Consider the following 20761-nt stretch of genomic DNA (forward strand, 5'->3'; position numbering starts at 1 on the left):
AACTGTTCAGCATTCCCTCTGAGAGTAATAATCACGGTAAAACAAAAGCATCCAGTGGTGCCTTGCTCTAGGAAACACGGCTCCCCTCCTCTGTCAGCCATCGCGTACCTGCTCTGATAGTGGTCAACACTGAAGCTCTCCACCTTACACTTCACTTTGGTGTACACGTCCTGCACATCTATGGACGCACTGAGGTCTTCTAGCTCACTGACCACGCAGACCTCTGCAAAAGAAAACACGCACCACCAACAGTCCCTCATCGTCAGCATCAAAATTCCCAGTCCTGTATGCCACAGTGGCTAACATATCCTGACCATCCGAAGAGCATTAAGAATACACAAACCTCTACACTTATAAGCAACATTAGTGTCAAAAGGGGCCTTCATGTTAGGAGAAGGCATATATCTATCTCGAGTTAAGAAAAAAAAAACAACATAGAAGAATCTGTTACCAGACAAGGATCTCTAAATATTGACAAGGCAACACACTGCTATGCTCAGAGAGTAAGTGATTCATAGCTACTGGGGTGATTTTTAATTATCAACAAGCAAAATTGGATTTTACGAAATCAAAGAAAACATGTACACTTAAATTTTATATAGTGATGAGATTCAATGTTCAAAACACTTGAGTAAGAGTTAAGTTACAAATGATAATACTGAAGAAAATTATACTTAATATTTCTTCTAAAAGCAGTAAAAAAAATTTTATCTCTGCAGTAAAGAAGAAAAGTATTCCTGTACCTGTGTCTTTGTTCTCAAGGTCTGGAGCAAAGAGCTTTACAGAAACTTTGGGGAGTACCCACTGCATCCACAGACTAACACGGCCACTGGACCCACCAATGTTACTAGTAGTTTGCTCCAGGGTAATGGAATCTGAGAATGGTGAATCATCACCAGCTTGAATAGAATCTCCCTGTGGTGAGGAAAAAACAAACAAACAAAACAAAAACCATCAAATGTTGATATTCAACCCAAAATAAGTAAAATAAAATTTATAATTTGAAATAATTATTTTAACTTTTCCATATTCACATTCTGATCATATAAAATGCTACTGCTAACACACAACCCTAAATATAATAATATATATTATTATTATATATAGTTTATATAATATAAACTTATATTACATAGTGTAGGTGTCTGGCATTCCAGCTTTTTCTAAAAGTATATGGGGATCATGCCAATGGTTGCCTCCTTCCCAGAGCAAGGATCTACAAATAGCCAAGGACTACAGCCAGCTGTCTAGATATACATTTTATATAATACACAGTCAAAATCAGTATTTACTGTCTCCACTTTTTGATGGAGATTATTGGATGCTACAGAGAAGCTGAGGGCCACAAGGCTTAAGGCATTTACAGGAGAAATGTGTCTTTGACACAGAGTATGAATGAAAATTTTTTAATTGTAACAAAGTGATATGCATAGTTTAACAATCAAGAAAATGTTTCTCTTGGGAGACAAGGTTATATTTCATAAAATGTTTTGTATGACAAATCTAGAGGAATAAAGTATGAACTTATTCAATTTCTAGGGTATAAGTGAAATTGGGTATGAATAAGATCCTAAATTCTGTGGTTGCAAACTTGCTGTGAAAACTTTGGTGTTTGTTTGCTTGGGGTATTTTGTTGTTGTTTTCAAAAGCTTTTAGTAATCTAAAGCAAAATAAATCCTTTTGTTTGAAGTTAAATTGGAGTTGCATAGTTACAGCCTCAGATGCAGGAAAACATGCTGTTAGAGACAGAGCTGTACATATAAAATCTGGACAGAAACAGATCAAATATAGCATGTTTATTTGAGAGGATCCTTTTGTACACATGCATAATATCTATATCTACTTAATTAGGTTGAGTCTAGAAGGCAGTATAATAAACACTTTATATACCACTCAGGTGATTTTATATAACAATTCTACCTTCCAGAGCCCATTACCTCCTTTGTAAATTAGTTTTTATGATACGTAATGCTTAGAATCTAGAATAAATAAAAGCATGAATGTAGAGGAAGTATTTCTACATAGTAAAGACTTATAAGTGGAGCTTAATTATTAACAACAAGCTACACCAATCCTAAAGAACCTGCACTTGCTCTTTTCTGTACTGGAAGTTTTGGTTTCTTTAAAAACTCAGTTATGTTATGTAAACAGGTTTTTGTTTTAATCCTTAGTGTGGGATATGGGACTGCCTTAGTTTATTCAGAGGTGATAACAGGCCCCATGCAGTGGCGCATGATCTTTGCCAGCTGCAGACAGTGGAATTCTGAGGACTCTTAGGGTATAAATACAAGAACCCAGAGAGGGGCTTAAAGAAGACAACAGATGGAGGAGGAAGAAGGCTGCTGCTTCTCGTTTGCAGGACTACTAGATATTCTGATGACTAAGGTTGATATTTTCCTCAAAGAATCCAATGACCCTAACCAGCTGGAACTAAGTCTTAAGAGGTCTATATTCCCTGTCCCTCCTAACCTTCTTTCTCTCCTACCTAGGGTCCAGGGCTTGGAAGGGAGCTGGAGGTACTAAGGAACCCCAAATAAAGAAGAGTTTAAAAACAGTGCCACCACATTTCCTATTGATTTTGTCACTCTAGCATATCTCCAATGTGACATACATGTTCATTTGCATACAGTAAAGAGGCTCAAGCCTGGCAGACACTGCAGACAGACACTGCCTTTTACCGATTTTCCCCTATCTTGCCAAAAACTTTTAAAGCTAGTTAGCAAGGTCTCTATTCCCTTATTTGGCCACTTCCTCCTCATTGTCTCAAATATAACCAAAAGCTGTGCGGTTTTTCATATTTCTATAAAATAAGGAGACCCTAAATCTATCATAGTTGCAATTCCTAGAACTTAAGTTACAGAAAAAAAATTTTTTTTGTTATCTGTCTAATATAAGATCTAATAAAAAGCATAAACTATTTCCAGAGCCAATGCTTTTTTTTTTGTTTTTTTAGCAATTGGTTAAGGAATCTTGTTTTTTATTGACACAGTTTGGAAGAATAAAGGTGATGTCTGTTATTTTGTTTTCATGTTTAGCTTCACATTTAAGAATATAGCATCCTGATATTTTCTTGGGGATTTATTTTATGCCTTTCTTACCTCATACTGGTTTTCTTTTTTTTTTTAAATTCTTTATTGATTACACTTTATTCACTTTGCTCCCCCCCCCCCCCGCGGTTCCCTCCCTCCTCCCATCCCAGTCCCTCCCTTCCTCCACCCTCTGCATGCATGCCCCTCCCCAAGTCCACTGGTAGGGGAGATCTTCTTTTCCTTCCTTCTGATTCTAGTCAGTTGGTCTCATCAGGAGTGGCCTGGTAAGGCTGCTTCCCCCTCAGGGGGAGGTAATTAAAGAGCAATTCATGTCAGAGATAGTCCCTGTTCCTATTACAATGGAACCCACTTGGATACTGAACTGCCATGGGCTACATCTGTGCAGGGGTCTTAGGTTATCTCCATGCATGGTCCTTGGTTGGAGTATCAGTCTCAGGAAAGACCCCTGTGCTCAGATTTTTTGGGTCTGTTGCTCTCCTGTGGAGTTCCTGTCCTCTCCAGATCTTACTGTTTCCCACTTCTTTCCTAAGATTCCCTGCACTCTGCCCAAAGGTTGCCCATAAGTCTCAGCAATTGCATTTATAGTTGAGCAGATGCTTTTTACAAAGTTAAATCAGTAAAAAATAAAACAAGGTAAAGCCCCAATTTGGCTATTATGCCTTTTTAAACAGTTTTTAGAACAGAAACATTTCTAATCAAATCCTCCAACAAACTTCACAGCCCATGAAAAGAATGGTGCAGAGAAAATAGCATTTAATCCATTTTTTAACAATACTAAGTATTTTGATAAGAATACTGAGAACTGTGGCTTCCACGTTAGTAAGAACTCCTGAGAAAAACTTTTTTTTTCAATGCAGTTTATTCAGGAACCTTGAACAATCATCTCACCCTGGGGAAAGCCAGCCCACAGCTTAAATAGCCTCTGGGTAGCCAACCCAGGCGTGCCACGGGGGCAATGCAGATAGGTCCACATACACGGAAGCAAGCCAGATCCTCAGCCTTAGCCAAATGTGGAATTGTTCCTGACAGAGAGCACTCACCATCGGGAAGGTGGAAGGCGGAAACCAGCTCCATCTTTAAGGCATAGCATTCCGCAGCTCTCTACAGTTCCCCCTTTTTGTTTTAGACGCATCAGGCAAGAGTAGAGGTCTGATCTCTGATATTAGAAATAAATTGGGACTTTGTACCAATGTTCATTTAGGTGTCATCCACCCAAAGAGCATCAGACCCGTCTGATACCTTTTTCTCAGAGGCGGGACCTGGAGCATCAACCCGCATGCAACCAGACATGCTCTCTGAGAAAAACTTTTATGCGACTCTGTCATGCAGTTTCAATTTTCTTTTTGGATTTATAACATTTGCTGTAATATTGTTGAACATGTTTCTGCATTAATTTCTTTCTTTATTAAGCAAATCTATAGTGAAAACTAGACCCACAATGGTAATGTTTAACTATTTTCCTACACCTCCTTAGTCCAATTGTAAAATAAAAAATTCATGGCAAATTAACTAAAATACTGAGTTTATTTTTCTAGGTAAATTTATCTTGGTTCATCTGAAAGAATGAATATTTCAGCCCTTTATCCTGGGCTTGCTTCGGAGCTCAGGGAAGATCACAATTGGCCACACTGCTACTCTTTCTTATCAAAATAAGATAAGAAAGCATTCTTGTTCAATCACACAACCTCCCAACACTTGAACTGTTGTTTGTACTGAAGTCGGCAGTAACAAGTAGCCTGCTGGGCTTCTCACAGTCAGCTTTTAAACATAGATCTCACTTAAATCTCACTTGCACTTCCCAGTTCACCACAACACAAAAACAAGCACAGGAAGCTGAAGCTGTGCTTGCAGAAAATACAGTGCTCATGCCAGCAGTTCAGCGTGAAAATATCACTCTGCAAAATTTCCATTTCCGTCATATGGGATACTACAAATACTTTTACTTAATGCAAACAATTGTTACAAGGTACTTATCAACATTAGATTCCTTTCTAGTAAAGTCTATATTTAAAGCATCAAAGTTTGGACCTACACAAGTAAATAAGATAACATACTTAAAATTGTAAATAAAAAGATCAATGACTGTCTTTGAATCGAGATTTGAATTAGACACTTATAAGCTCAAAATTGAATTTCAAAGTAGATCTCAATTAAAGAATAAACATAAATGAAAAAAGTATTATGCCTTATTGTACAAAACCATCTAAATTTTTAAAAAAATTCTACAGATAAATGAAATACTAAAGATAGGTTTATAATATGATTATTTTAAATAGGGAAAGCATTAAGTAGAAAACATTTGATAGCTGACAAAGGCTAAACAACAACCTTTACTTATCTGATGCAATTTGACACAGTTTATTCCATGTTCTTTGAAGGGTAAAAAGATAAATTAAATACCACAATTTGGACATTTTGAGTAAAAGCTTCTCACTGATTTTAAATATAAATCATCTAATGAATACAATAAGTTTTATTTTAGGAAAATATTTAAAATAATTACTAGCCTTAAACCTTTTTTGTGTAGCGAAAAAGCTCAAGCTAACTGTACCATCCAAAGGCCTAGTTGAACAAGTGAGAGTGACTTCTGCTTCAGCTGAAGGCACCTGACTAAGTCACTGGAAACCTGACAGCAGCTCTGCTCTGATAGCCCATCGCATCCTTAACTAGTTGATGCCCATCAAGTAGCAGTGAGCTTTAAGAAGCTCTTTAAAGCAATAACCCAATTTCATTCCTGGATCAATGAATATGTGTCCTTAAATTTTGCGTAAAATTAGCTTCTACATTTTGGGAGGTCAACATAATAATTTCTGTTGCAAAAAGAACTGGAGTTTTAGGCACTTACTTGGCATTTTAGATTTTTCTTTTGCTTTATTTTCAGGTTTTTGAGACAGGGTTGCCCTGTGTAGCTGAAGCTGACTAGAAATCACAGTGCCACCCAGACTGGCCTGAAACTCTCCTTCTGCCTCAGCCTGCACAGCGGCACAATCACCATGAGACAGTTATGGTGTTAGGAATATCTATTGACCCACCAAGTTTTTGTTCCCTGTTTAATGAAAATGGGCTAAGCTTCCCAGCACAGCTTAGATTATGTTTTCACACTCTCATAGTTGACTTGGAACACAACAAACTCCTCTAAGAACAAATGCCCATGTCTTAAAATACTCATGTTTTTTTTTAAAAAAACTGAACATTAATTAGCAATAAAACCATATAAAAAGTAGCAAAATAGCAAAAAACAGTATCTATGTCAGTCTAAGGCAAAAAATGTTATTACCTCTGAGAGTTTTCAAATACACACCCGACATACATGTACGATTAAAAGCTTGGTTTCACATTGCCCACTCTTCATGAAGCAACATGCTATGCAGTTAGTAGCACAAGGCTCTGAAACTATTGCTGTTGCCTCTGGAGTCCTTTTGAAGTACAAAAAAAAAAAAGTCTCTTGTGGTACAGGGCTTTAACAAGTGTAAGAAAATTTCTTGAACACCTGCCCTCATGAAGAACAACTAACACAATTTCTTTTTATCCCTTCACCAAGGAAACAAAATTTAATTCTAAAGAAATGAAGATATTAGATGCAGCTAAATGTGGTGGCACACACTTTCAATCCCAGCACTGTGGAGGCAGAGGAGGTAGATCCAGGCCAGCCTCATCTACAGAGCAAATTCTAAGCCAGTCGGGTTACACAGTGAAATCTGTCTTAAAAAACAAACAAACAAACAAAAACAAACAGGTTTGATAAAAATATAAAATAATTATGTTTAAAAAGATTAAAGATACAAAAATTTGAAACTGCAGACTCATATGTATAGCTTTGAGTACTTATAAAATTATAGTGACATAATAAACTTGTACATACATCTCTAGGCTATGTACTCTGCTAAGAGATTTAAATTAATCACTATTAGAGTTGGTACTATAAACTCTTTCAACATTTTATATTAAGAAGGATGGATGGTGGTAAAAAGTTTGTAAGTCATATCCACTAAAAACATGAAATAATTATTATTTACCAAAGTTACTTCTAAGATAATGGAAACTGCCAATCTAGATAACTTTATTTATAATATTTAAGAAGACTTATTAATGTATAAAACAGCATAAATATAGAATATGGAAACAAAAAAGGGCAATTTTTCAATATGTATATTACCTCTTTGTTTTCATTAAAGCCAAAACAATGCCATAGATTTCCATTAAAAAAAACTGTCAAAAGCTAAAATTATATTTAACTTTGCAATACTGCCTATTTTTTTTTTAATGAATGGAAAGTCAGCACTGAAAGGCCTAATCAGAGCAATTAGGTAACAAAAAATAAAAATCATCCAAACAAGTATTTTGTTTTGCCGACAATCTTCACATACAAAACTCTGAAGACTCTGTAACACAAATTCTCAGAACCAATAAACTATGCAAAGTTTCAGGATACCAAATACACACACAATAATTCATTGTGTTTCTGTGTATTGCTAGTGAATAAGATAAATTTGTCTACCCCATCTAGAAGAAAATGGAAGTAAACTAAGCACAGAAAGGAAAACATTTGTGTAAAAATTGTTCTATGACACCAAGAAAAAAATGGAACCTAGCCTCAAGAGACTTTACCCCTGCTCCAACGTCAGATGTCCTATTTAGAGGAAGATGCTCAACAGTTTCAGCTGTTGCAGATGAAAAGTTGAGTAGGTACACGGTTGTCCAGTTAGACAAGTGAATATACTTAGGTCATACAACTTTAAACTAGTGAATTTTAAGTTTCATATTGCTGTAGTCTAAATCTGGAATGTCAGCAGAGGCCGCTGTGGCACAGGCTTACCATGCAGCTTACCACTTATGCTTAAAAGGGGAGGTGGGAGAAACTTTAGGAGGTAACATTTTACAGGCAGTCTTCTGGTCCTTCATGGTCATGAGCCCCTCCTCGTGTCTCTTTTAACCCCTTTAATGGATTGGACCTCCAAAAGTGGAAAGCTGACTAAAGTGTATATTTAAACATAGCCAAAAAAAAAAAAAAAAAAGATGATGAGTGTGAGATTAGTTATACACTAAAAACAACACATCAAATGTGGTTAACAATTTTTTTTTTTTTACATTGGTTAAACACCTGAATGGGATTCAGATTTGTAATCACTAAGTAATGTCAATGACTGGTATAAAATTCAGCTGCTAAGTTGATTGTATTAATATATGCCTGCAATCCCAGCACTTAGGATGCAGAGGCAGGAGGACTGCCACCAAGTTTGAGGATAGCCACAGCTACATAGGAGATACTGTAAATGAATGAATGGATCCATGCATGCATACAAGCAAGCAAGGTTTCTGAGAACACAGCAGTAAGGAGACAAAAGACCATGCTTTCTGGCGATCATTTTAAAGTTTGTCTCTTTTGTCTCCAATGTGTGACTCATCAGTCTCTCTGCTCTGAGAGTCTAAGTTAAAGCTTCCTTACTTAGTTCCGCTATCACACAAAGTATCTTTTCGGTTGTGATTACTTTGTAGCATAGTAATATACAGTGAGTGAGAGAATTTTCCTATGAAAATTATGCTTTTCCACAGTACAGACCAAGAGAAAAACTTCTAAAGCTATTTTTATTTAAAAAAATAATATTCTTTATTATTTTTAAATATATTCTTTATTACTAAAATACTTCAAGTTTATGATAAGAAAGAAAAGTTAAAAGAAAATGTCTCATGTGGTAGCGCACACCTTTAAACCCAGAACTCAGCACCCAGGAGGCAAGGCAGGGAGATCTATAGCTTTGTCTATACAGTGAATTCCAGGGAAGAACCTGCCTTTACCAAGGGGTGGGGTGTGGAGGGAGAAAAAAAAAAAAGAAAAAGTTAAAAGAAAAATAAAAGTTAAATATAAAAATTTATATATTTCTGCACTCTGCCCAAAGCTAGGGTCAGAAAGAAAGGGAGGAAGTCCTCCCCTATCAGTGGACTAAGGAAGCAGCATGGGGGAAAAGAGGGAGGAGACAAGCAAGGGGGCTACAGCCAGGATATAAATAAATTGAAATAAATAAATAGATAAATAGATTTTTAGGCATTTATATGTTTCTGAAATGTACATATTTCAGAAATACAGGGACAGTTTACCATTTAAAACTCAATCCATTTAATTAGTAACCTTGCAAGAGATGTATATAATCTCAAATGCATAAAATATCACATATTGCCAGCTGTGGTGGCACATGACTTCCTTTAGTCTCAGCCAAGGCAGGTCTATTTCTTTGCGCTCCTGGCCAACCCAGCTTAAGTAGCCAATTCTAAGCCAACCAGGGCTACATATTGAAAACTGTGTCAAAAAAGGAAAACAACAACAAAACACCACCAGGAAAACAAAACAAACCACCCACCACCAACAACACAAAAATACTGAGGAATAAAACCAGTATAAAAGACGTCATCCCATTACAAAGAAAAGCAGAATTTTGTCAACATTAAGAAGAACAAAAACAAATAAAGAGATAGACTATATCTAAAGGAGTAAAATGAACCGTACTTACACTGAGTACACAGTGGATTAAGTTTTGGGAGGAATGTCAACACTGTCCCGGAGGACAGGTTATGATGCTAAACTGGGGGATTAAAGAATGTGATGCTGACATTGAAGACATAAAAACCCACTCTGCTTCCAAGATCTCTTCCATAAACTTCACAAACCTAGAATCATAGTGAAAAGTTGGCCCAGCTGCTACCTTGGGTGTTGCTAACTTTAATTCACTATGATTTCATTTCCTAGTGCACAGAATGGAAATGATCTAAAAATCTCTCTGAGGATGGACTGCTTTCAACAAGACAGCTGCTGTTGACAGACTGAGAAAACATCTTTGCTCCTGTGATAAAGTCTGCAAATGTACTCTAGAAAGTGGAAGCTAATTCTTTGAGCTAAGGAAATGGGTCCATATCGAAGAGAAGAAAAGCAGCAGACAGGTTGAGATATTTTTCTCCAGTCAAAAGAACCAGACAATCCAACTTGGAGAAAAGGAAAAAAGATTTTGTTTTGTTGCTTAAAAGATTACTAGCAAAGTCAGCACACTATATTCTGTTTTTCTTTTCCCCTTTGATACCCATATTTTCTGCCAACAAAACTTTGAAATGTATTCAGTGTGTTGATCACACATTCATTTCAGTGCTACTGTAATTCTACCTCATCTGGGTTAGAACTAAACAAATCATAGTGAGTGGCAGAAATAAGTTTACTGTTTTAGGAAACCAAGGACTGAATTAACAGATTTCATTCTCCAGTCTCCTGAATAAATAAAGCACTGACTAAAACCAAGAGGATTAGAAATACTTGCAGGAAGAATTTGCAACTTGTGAAAAGAAAAAGATGTCAAAAACAAATAAACAAGATAGGAATAATACAATGCAATGAAAAAGTAAGGTAGGAATATGGAAAGTGACTAGAAGAAATGAAAAAAAAATAAGTTGCAGAAACAGAAAGCAAAGCTAACAGAGAATGTGGGAGCCATTTTGTGTCACGTGACACCCTCTGAGAACGACCTAGAACCAAATGGAATAGCCCATAAGACACCACAAATTAGGCAGCATAGAAAGCATTTACATATGGTGACGATTACTCACTACAAAAGAAAATTCAAGTAGGACATAAGTCTTAAGAATTTATACATTGGAGACGCTGGAGTGAACATGCAAAAACTTAAAATTCCAGCTTTGATACTTACTATCCTTATGACCTTGGGGGAAGTTACTGCGCTTCTGTAGCAACAAATTCTTCACTTTGAAAGTACAAACCCACCTGACATACTGACTTGAGTATGCAAAGAGATAATGCCTGCAAAGCCATTATTTAATGAGTACTCCTAATGAAGAGCCACTTTGAGGCTCCTTGACATAAAGTGACATTTGCCTTGAAAACGGACAAGTCTTTATTCCCATCTCACTCAAAGACAGCACCAATCCTGGGATTTATCCAGAAGTGAACAGGCAGCCTGTGATAGGTACACATGAGTCACTGATAGGCTCCTCTTAAACTCACTTGACTTTCCTCTGAGGCTGTGTGCATGAAGAAGATTCTGGAGACTAATTGTATGGTGTGCTGCAGCAGCCCCAGGTTATCGTCTAGCATGCTACTTTCCTATAGCATGGGAGGTGCTGCACATCTTCATTCTCAGCACTCTGAGAATAAATATACAGCAAATCCCAGGCAGCCAGGCATATATAGTAAAACCTGGTTTCAAAAACCAAACAAATGAATAAAATATAATTTTCTTTAAATCAATACCTATATATTGGAAAATAACAATAAGAATATACTTATTTATACAGCAGCGTTTGCTGACTAGTAGCTAAAAAAGTATATGATCTTTCACAACAAAAACAACACATTCACGGATTTGGCCTGTAGTGTCTTGAAGTAGGGGTTAGATGGATAATGCACTGAGTGAGTTGGAGTTTTACTTTACTTCATACAGATGCAGATAATCCCCATCACTGTGAAAAAGGGTTAGGAGTATATATAACCAAAACATACGTAGAACATATACATATGTTCTATGCCCAGATGGTTCTGATGCTCACATGCTAATATGAAGGGTTTCTGAAATTAGAAAACAGTAGGAGTGCAATGATTACTAAGATAAGCTGTCCAGAAATACAATGTTTCGGGAAACATTGGAAACATTGGAACAGCCGCGAATGTTTACATAGTCTCCCATGATATAGGTTCTCTGTGTGAAATAGGTTCTCCATGCTTTCCAATGAGAGAACAACTTATATTAAGTTAGGCAGATGGCATGTCTGAACACACAGACAAATCCAGGAAAAATCAACATCCTTTATAACATCTGTTATAAAGGAACTCAAAGGATCCGAAAATGAAGTAATCCTATAGTTTAAAGGTGGGAGAACAAAAACTTAAAAGGTCATGAAGCCAAGTTTCTATAAATACTATATAAAAAAAAAGAAAATAAAAAATAAAAGCTTGACCCAAAGCTTGAAGTTTGGTTGAACCACAGCCAACACACATTGAGAAAAAAAAAATCACCAAATTTTCATGTCACCATTTACTACTGAATTATTAAGGAGATAAATTTAAATTCAGGTGTATTCATAGTTCACTGCAATCCTCACATAAATATTTAATTGAAAAGAAAAGAAACTTTAAGGTATGTAAAATATAAATATCTAAGATGTAAAATACATTCATGTTCTACCACTCTTGCTCACATGAGGACCATCTCCACAGCAGCCCTCTTCTCCGTCATGGACTCAAACCAGACAAAGCATTTGAAGGTACTTCTCAAGGAACAAATTCCCAAGAGACTCGGCCCAGTGACTATTCTGGGTAGCCAGTGATTTCTGCTTCTGGCCACACTATCTACATAAGAGAAGGGTAGATATTATGCAAATGACTGCCACTTCTTTGCTGCTCAATATGATGTATTACTTCGTATTAGCTCTTTTACTTTTTCTTGATAATTAATATCAAGAAATATTTTTTCATTAAAATTCTTGTATTTTTAGGGTTTTTTTTGTGGAGGGGTCAAACCAATTAAATTATTTCAAATTAATAAATTATCACTGAGGGAATTCATTACTTACCTTTATAACAAAATTTGAGAAAAAACAGTGCTCTAATTTCAAGTGAACTGAAGTACAACCATTGAAAGAAGGTTTTAAAGTCAGAATAAGTTTGCCTTTTGATTCTTTGGTGGAACTAGAGATTGAACCCAGGGCCTTATGCAAACTAGGCATCTGCCGCTCAGAATTAGTTTTAAAGTAACTGAATAAAATCCTCCCACCCATGACTGATCTCATTATCTTACAGTATTCCTTTTAAAATGCCTTTATTTTTTTACAAATGAAGACCATTTACTCTTCTAGCTTGTTATACTGTAACTCTACTAAAATAAACTGTACCCAAGTCTCACTTATTGAAATCTCATTGATTTATTATAAATTTAAATTACTACTTCCACACCAAACTATCAATACATTTTTCCAGAAGAAATCCCATAATAGTTTCTATTCAAATGTCAATACTATTTATTTATATTGCAGCTCATTTTTAGGCCGCCATGTCTTTTGTACACTGCATTATACTGCCATTTGCACTATGAACTGAACGAATGGTAATTACCAACAGCAATGAAAGTGTGTGAGGTCCCTACATTTGCAATGCTTTTTAAAGTCTCTTTTCTTTTAAATTTTTTATTAATTTATTTTTAATTAATTATAATTTATTCACTTTGGATTGAAGAAATTGAGGACAACAGTGCTAACTCCATTTTGTTTCTCAGACTCTATCTTAAGTTGATTGTCCTTAAAGTAACTTGGCCACCACATTTGGGTTTCGAGAAAATCCACCTGGCCCTCCACCCCACAGATTGTCATGAATACCACATTATGTGATAATTGATAACTACAATCAGGACTCCATTCCACAGGTTGTCATGAATACCACGGAATATATTGACGGATCTTCTACCCAGCAGGCTATCATAGATATACCCTAGATATCTTGCCATTTGGCCTGGTGGCTTTTTGAACCCTTTTCCCCAATATTACCCTTCCCTGTAATACCAAGGCTTGTAATTCCCCACTTACAGTTTTCCCCTTTAAAAAGTCTACCTCCCGAGACTGGAGGAATCACTTTCTAACCTGTTGCATCAGGATAGATTGGCGGCCCGATCTTAAGCTTGAATAAAGATCCTCCAGTGATTTGCAACAGACTTGACTTCTGGTGGTCTTTTTGGGTATCTAATGAATGGGGCACAACAGTATCCCAGCAGCTTTCTCTCCCAATGCTACCTTCTTCTCCTCCTTTGTCCCTCCCCCGGTCCTCTGATAGGGGAGTTCCTCCTCCCCTTCCATCTGACCCTAGCCTATCAGGTCTCATCAGGACTGGCTGCAATGTCCTCCTCTGTGGCCTGGTAAGGCTCTTCTTCCCTCAGGATGAAGTGATCAAAGAGCCAGCCACTGAGTTCCTGTAAGAGACAGTCTCTGTTCCTATTACTAGGGAACCCACTAGGACACTGAGCTGCCATGGGCTACATCTGTGCAAGGGTTCTAGGTTATCTCCATGCATGGTAATTGGTTGGAGTATCAGTCTCAGAAAAGACCACTTTGCCCAGATTTTTTGGTTCTGTTGCTCCTCTTGTGGAGCTCCTGTCCCTTCCAGGTCTTACTATTTTCTACTCCTTTCATAAGATTCCCTGCACTCTGTCCAAAGTTTGGCTATGAGTCTCAGCATCTGCTTAGATACACTCTTTCAGAGGTCCTCCTCTGTGGTAGGCTCCTGTCTTGTTCCTTATTTTCATCCTCTTCCCATGTCTATCCCATTTGCCTTTCTAAATGAGAATTGAGCCTCTTACCCAGGGTCCTCCTTCTTGCTTAGCTTCTTTAGGTGTATAGATTTTAGTATGTTTATCCTATATGATATGTCTAATATCCACTTATAAGCGATTATATACCATGTGTGTCTTTCTGCTTCTGGATGTCTCACTCAGGATGATCTTTCCTAGTTCCCACCATTTGCCTGCAAATTTTATGATTTCCTTGTTTTTAATTGCTGAGTAGTATTCCATTGTGTGACTGTGTCACAATTTCTGTATCCATTTCTCAGTTGAGGGATATCTGGGCTTTCTGATTCTGGCCATTATAAATAAAGCTGCTACAAACATGGTTGAGCAAATGTCCTTGTTATATACTTGAGCATCTTTTGGATATATGCCTAGGGGTGGTATAGCTGGATCTTGAGGTAGCACTCTTTCTAATTGTCTGAGAAAGTGCCAGATTGATTTCCAAAGTGGTTGTACAAATATACATTCCCACCAGCAATGGAAGAGGGTTCCCCTTTCTTCACATCCTCTCTAGCATATACTGTCACTTCAGTTTTTGATCTTAGCCATTCTGATGGGTGTAAGGTGAAATCTCAGGTCTTCTTTCACTTGCTTGGTTAGAGTTACACCAAGGTACTTTATGTTAGTAGTGGCTATTGTGAAGGGTGTTGTTTCCCTAATTCCTTTCTCAGCCCTTTTGTCTTCATATACAGGAGAGTTACTGATTTTTTTTGGAGTTAATTTTGTATCCAGCCACTTTGCTGAAGGTGTTTGTCAGCTGAAGGAGTTTTCTGTTTGAATTTTTGAGGTCACTCAAGTATACTATCATATCATCTGCAAATATTGATACTTTGACTTCTTCCTTTCTAATTTGTATCCCCTTGATCTCCTTTAGTTGTTTTATTGCTCTAGCTAGGACTTTAAGTACTATGTTGAAGAGATATGGAGTAAGCAGCCTTGTCTTGTTCCTGAGTTCAGTGGCATTGATTTAAGTTTCTCTCCTTTTAGTTTGATGTTGGCTATAGGCTGGCTGTAGACTGTCTTTACTATGTTTAGGTATGTGCCTTGTATCCCTGATGTCTCCAAGACTTTAAACATGAATGGGTGTTGGATTTTGTCAAATGCTTTTTCAGCATTTAAGAAGATGATAAAAGTCTCTTTTCAAAAGAATACTTCTATAGTAGGAAGTCCACGGCTGAAATTCTTGTGAGGACAGGACTGACAAACATCTATTTGATGAATTACCTTTATCTCCCACTAAAACAAATGTCTCTCAATTTAACTGCCCATATTAACTTCTAGCCATCTTTGTCTAGCAACTTGCTACTTCAAATTTAAATCACTTATTTCATAAGCTACGCTATCATATAGGTCATAGCAAGCATACTATTAAAAGTAAGAATTCAAAGCTGTGCAGGGATGTTGTACAACTTTAATCCAGCACTCAGAAAGAGAGGCAAGTGGATCTCTATGACAGACTGGACTACAGAGCAAGTTCCAGGACAGGCAAAACTATACAGAGAAACTCTACCTTAAAAAAAAAAAAAAAAAAAGGAGTGTTCCATAATTAAAATTGAAAATTGCTGTAGCTACAATGAATCAAGTAGTTTACTGTAAAACTTCTCAAAGCTTTTGAGACCCTCAGCATTGAGGCTCTCTGCTTAAGAACTCACTGTTCTCATGCTAACAGACATGCTAGTCCATCTACCTCTTCCTCATTTGGAAAAAGGAAGAAAAAAGGAAGCATTTCCATCACTTTAGGTAACAGAACTGGGCAGTACAGAACACACCAGAGCTTCTTGGATGGACTTCTCAATCTATCAACTTCCATGATGGTGAGGTCACGTTCACTTTCAACAGTGATGTGAGAACTTCATTCCTTTTTCCCTCTCCTTGGGTAACAAAGACTTTCAAATCACTTACCTCAGTGGTTGTTCCTATGTCAGCAGATGGGCTGCATGTGCTGGTGTCTGGTGGAACTGTGCCTACACTGCTCCGAACTGGAGAACAAGGGACAGGCCCTGCCATGGTCTCTGGGTAGACTGAAGACGGACTAAGATTGCCTCTCTTCTGAAGTGTATTCCAGACTTTACTCATGGTGTCAGCCAATTCATAAAAGAGCTGGACCTGAGCATGGGGGAAGTGGAGGAAAGAATCAAGTTTGGAATTCTATTCATAACCCACTGAAATGCTAGATATAAGAAAATTAATACATCCAGAAATATGAGCGTGTACAAAATAACTGCCAGTGCATTTTGTCTCCAACTTATACTGTGCTATTTCATAATCAAACAAGCATTTCTGTGGATGGAAGTAATCTAATGAGAAGAGTTCATTATTGAGAAGTAGATTCCTTTTAAGATATGATAATGGAACAAATACAAATTCCTCTTCCACAGAGAACTGGGTAAAAAGTAGAAAGCAAATATATATCCTGGTAAATGTGATTACTTTGTGAACTATGGAAAGTATATCACTCCCTTTTTCAGATAATTTCCTTATCTAAATGTTCTCTATTTTCCTGAGGTAAAAATGAAATGGGATTTCTTGCAAGGCAAGTAAAAAGGGTGATGTAAGAGTAGGACAAGGAAAATATTATGAGACTTCTAGAGACAGAAAACATATCCAACTGATTTCCCCTGGGAAATGTCATTCCAATATTCAGAGGAAAGCTGGTTAACTTGTAAATTGTTTGACTGAGTTCTAAGATATTTATACAAGATTTCATAAATAAGCATTAATCACGGAGTTTGTATGAGAACACATTGGCATATACTATATAAAACAAGCCCAGGGGAAATGAAAAAAAATAACATATAAGCAAATCCACAGCTGGATACCATACTCTGATTGCCATTTAAAGAGGTGAAATTCTCCTATTTATGAAGAGTTTCAGCCTCGGGACACATCCAGATGATGAGGATGGGTTCTCATGTGGGCAGAACAGATACACAGAACCAATACTGTCAATGTATCCCTGATTCAAAGCCCTGCGTGGTATACAGTTTTCTACTGCTTTTGTGTAATGAAGTCTCGAATCTGGAGTCATGGATATGTCTTCTTTAAAAATGACCTAATGGCTACAGACTACAGACTCTACCAAAACAAAACAAAACAAAACAAAACAGAAAAATACTTCAGAGAATAAACACTTCTAGTCTATTTCATAAGTAAGATTTTTTTCTTAAAAGAAACAATTTTGTTAGAACCCAAATCCATATGAATAAATGCTTCTTTTTTTATTAAATAAAAGAGCTGTCTAATAAGGACAGCATTAACCAAAGGAAGTAAGTTCTACTCCTCACGGTTTAGGTTTATTTACTTTTGAGGCATAGTACTGTTTTTACTGTTAGTACTTCCATTTCCTTCCACTGTTATGTTTTTAAAATCATGCAAAAACACATGTGTTTAAGGTGGCAGCAAATAATAACAACATAAACGTCAAATGTAATTTTATTTTCAAAGAAAAACTTGCTAACATCACTTCTCATCCCAAATAAAGCAAACATTTTGAGAATAAATGATCAATTTCAGTTGGAAAAATGAAACACTGAGAACTAAAATCAACAACAAAATTAGAATATGTATAACTAATCAGTGTAACCATTCTAAATATTACCACAGAGTAACAGAAACTCTCATTTTCTGCTGCTGAAAATATAAAATTTAAATCCAGTTTGTGAATTTTGAAAAAAGTATATATTTACTACATTATCTAGCCATTTCAAGTAGTTTCTCTAAAAAGAAAAGCTGACTGTTGCTGAGGCATACATACAACATTATCTGTGATAACTTAAAAGTGGAAAATTCCCAAATGCTTAATAACAAGAATGGAAAAACCAAACTACAACCACATAGTTGAATGTTACTTAGCAATAAAAAAGTCTGATGCATGTGAAATATAAACTAATCTAAAAATGGCTGTGAAGAATGAAGGAAGCTAGAAAAAATTACAACTGTATAATTCCATCTACCCAAATGTCTAAGGAAAAGGGAGTGGGGTTTCAAAGGTCTATAAGTAACTTTTGAAAACAGTTCCTAGGATGGTTTAACGAGTATGGATATCCCAAGTTTTTCCAAATTTAAACACAGAGTTTATGGTACACTATGAGTACTTCAGTAAGACTGGATTAAGAGATAAAGGAAAACTATGTATCTGTGAATACCATTCTGTGAGCTATGTGTGAACTTAACTGAAGAGCAATGGCAATCTGAGAATGAAGAACTAGCTAAATGAAAGTTTTATTTTTTAACTATTCAAAGATAAAGAAAATCTTATCATAAAGAATGGAACCCAGTTAGAAGTTTATCTCTGAGATCTGGAGCATAAAATGGACACCCACTGAGATCCAGAATAAGAAATCAGTGGCCACCAAAAATATAGAACAAGAAATGGATACCTACTGAGATCTGGAACATAAAGGATGCTCATTAAAATACAAAACATGAAATGGATGCCCAATAAAATCTAAAACATGAAATGAATACCCACTAGGATCAAGAACATGAAATAGACACCCACTGAGATCTAGAACAAGATAGGATACTCACTAAGGTCTAAACGCAAATTGGAGATCTAGTACATGAAATGGACACCCACACTCACAACTTTACCTAAAAGCTATTCACTCAGAAGTCTGTGTACACAAGGATCAAGAAAGCCAGGTGACCAACCAAGGACCATGTATGGATATAACCTAGAACCTCTGCTCAGATGTAGCCCGTGGTAGTTCAGTATCCTAGTTGGTTCCCTAGTAAGGGGAACAGGGACTATTTCTGACATGAACTCAATGGCAGGATCTTTGACCTCCCCACCCCCCAAGGGAGGAGCAGACCTGCTAGGCCACAGAGGAGGACTTTGCAGCCAGTCCTGAAGATCCCTGATAAAACAGGGTCAGATGAAAGGGGAGGATGTCCTCCCCTATCAGTGGACTTGGAAAGGGGCAGGGAGGAGATGAGGAAGGGAGAGTGGGATTGGGAGGAAATGAGGGAGCAGGATACAGCTGGGATACAGAGTTAATAAAATGTAACTAATAATAAAAGTAAAGAAAGAAAGCCAGGTGATAACAAAATGCCTAATTTCATAAAAGAAGAAGGGGGTAGGGTGCAAAGAAGAAGAGGGAGAGACATGCCAAATCACCTATGTTCCAGCTCTGAGCAACAAGGAAAGAGTTACAAGAAGAGAATTTCCAGCTGGGCATGGTGGTGCATGCCTTTACTAACAGCACTTAGGGAGGTGGAGACAGAAGAAAGATGATTGCTTTGAGTTCAAGATCAGCCTGATCTACAAAGTGAGTTTTGGACAGCCAAAGCCACACAGAGAAACCTGTTGGGGAAAAAAAAAAAAAAAAGCTTCCTGGTTAGGGAAGAGAGAAAGAACTAAGTCCAGAGTTTGGGAACTAAAACAGCACCAGATTCTTCGTCTTGGAACATTACAAGCCAAGCATTACCACTTTATTGTTATGTTTTATTTTATTGTTATCTACTGTCATAGTGATGGAAAGCCAGGAAACACATATAGAGAATTTGAATCTGTTTTTTCATGTTCTATTCTGTAATAGAACGTAAGGAACCAAGCTCCATTAATGAGATGCCTTAAAACCACAGAAATGTTTGTGTTGATTATGGTTAATAAGTCATTATATCAGCACTGTAATGTATCATCTGAGACAAGAGTAGAATCATTCCTTGCTGCCTTTCTAAGACCTGGGTGTCCTGAGGTCTATACCCACATATTGAAAGTTCTGCTTCCACAAATGAACAGCAATTGCCCATGGGCCTTCATATTATTGTCTGCCTACAGGTATCTGTATTCAAAACTCTCTTTTAAAATGGAATTAATAAATTTGACTCTAGTGCCTCATTTTACCTTGATTACCTTTGTCACAAACCTTATATCACATTCTGAGATAAAGGGGGCTAGGACATTAATACCAACTTCCCAACCCCAGGGACACAACTCAACAATTTTTCTTACTCTTAGAAACATTTTAAGGCAGCCACTAGCATTAGCATTCCAAAAGCATCCTAAAAGGAGAACCATGCCATAGCTATTCTCCTCCACAGCACTACCAGAACAGTCCAAGAATGGAGTCCTGTGAGGCAAATTCTGAGTGCTTCTCAGGAAACACCAAGAAAACAAGACAAGAGTCTTTTGACCTCAGTTTCTTCAAAAACACAGAATTCTTGGAATGTGTTTATATGATCCTCTCAGGTGTAGAGGACAGGAATGAGTTTGCTTCAGATTATTCATTACAACTGGCAAGTATGTGTTTATGTTCCTCTACAGAAAAACATGTTTTTACCACATGTGGCTTGGATTGTACACTTTACTCAGGTGACTATTCTTAACCCTCAGAGTATAAATTATATAATGCTCTGAATAAGGTTGGCTACTGCATCAGA

The 20761-nt window shown here is 36.9% G+C and overlaps 1 protein-coding gene across 4 annotated transcripts in view; it reads right to left on the reverse strand.

Annotated features, from left to right (window-relative positions):
* Positions 1-20761, reverse strand: part of Vps13b (vacuolar protein sorting 13 homolog B) — a 641091-nt gene that overhangs the window by 320031 nt on the left and 300299 nt on the right. For all 4 annotated transcript variants that reach the window (XM_060392854.1, XM_060392863.1, XM_060392849.1 and 1 more), the window contains exons 25-27: positions 16280-16483; positions 744-915; positions 109-223 (exon numbers count right to left, since the gene is read on the reverse strand). In XM_060392854.1, coding sequence (XP_060248837.1) covers positions 109-223; positions 744-915; positions 16280-16483 — 491 coding nt within the window. The remainder of the gene's footprint in view (positions 1-108; positions 224-743; positions 916-16279; positions 16484-20761) is intronic.

The sequence above is a fragment of the Meriones unguiculatus genome, chromosome 1 (genome assembly GCF_030254825.1).
Source record: "Meriones unguiculatus strain TT.TT164.6M chromosome 1, Bangor_MerUng_6.1, whole genome shotgun sequence".
Classification (NCBI taxonomy): domain Eukaryota; kingdom Metazoa; phylum Chordata; class Mammalia; order Rodentia; family Muridae; genus Meriones; species Meriones unguiculatus.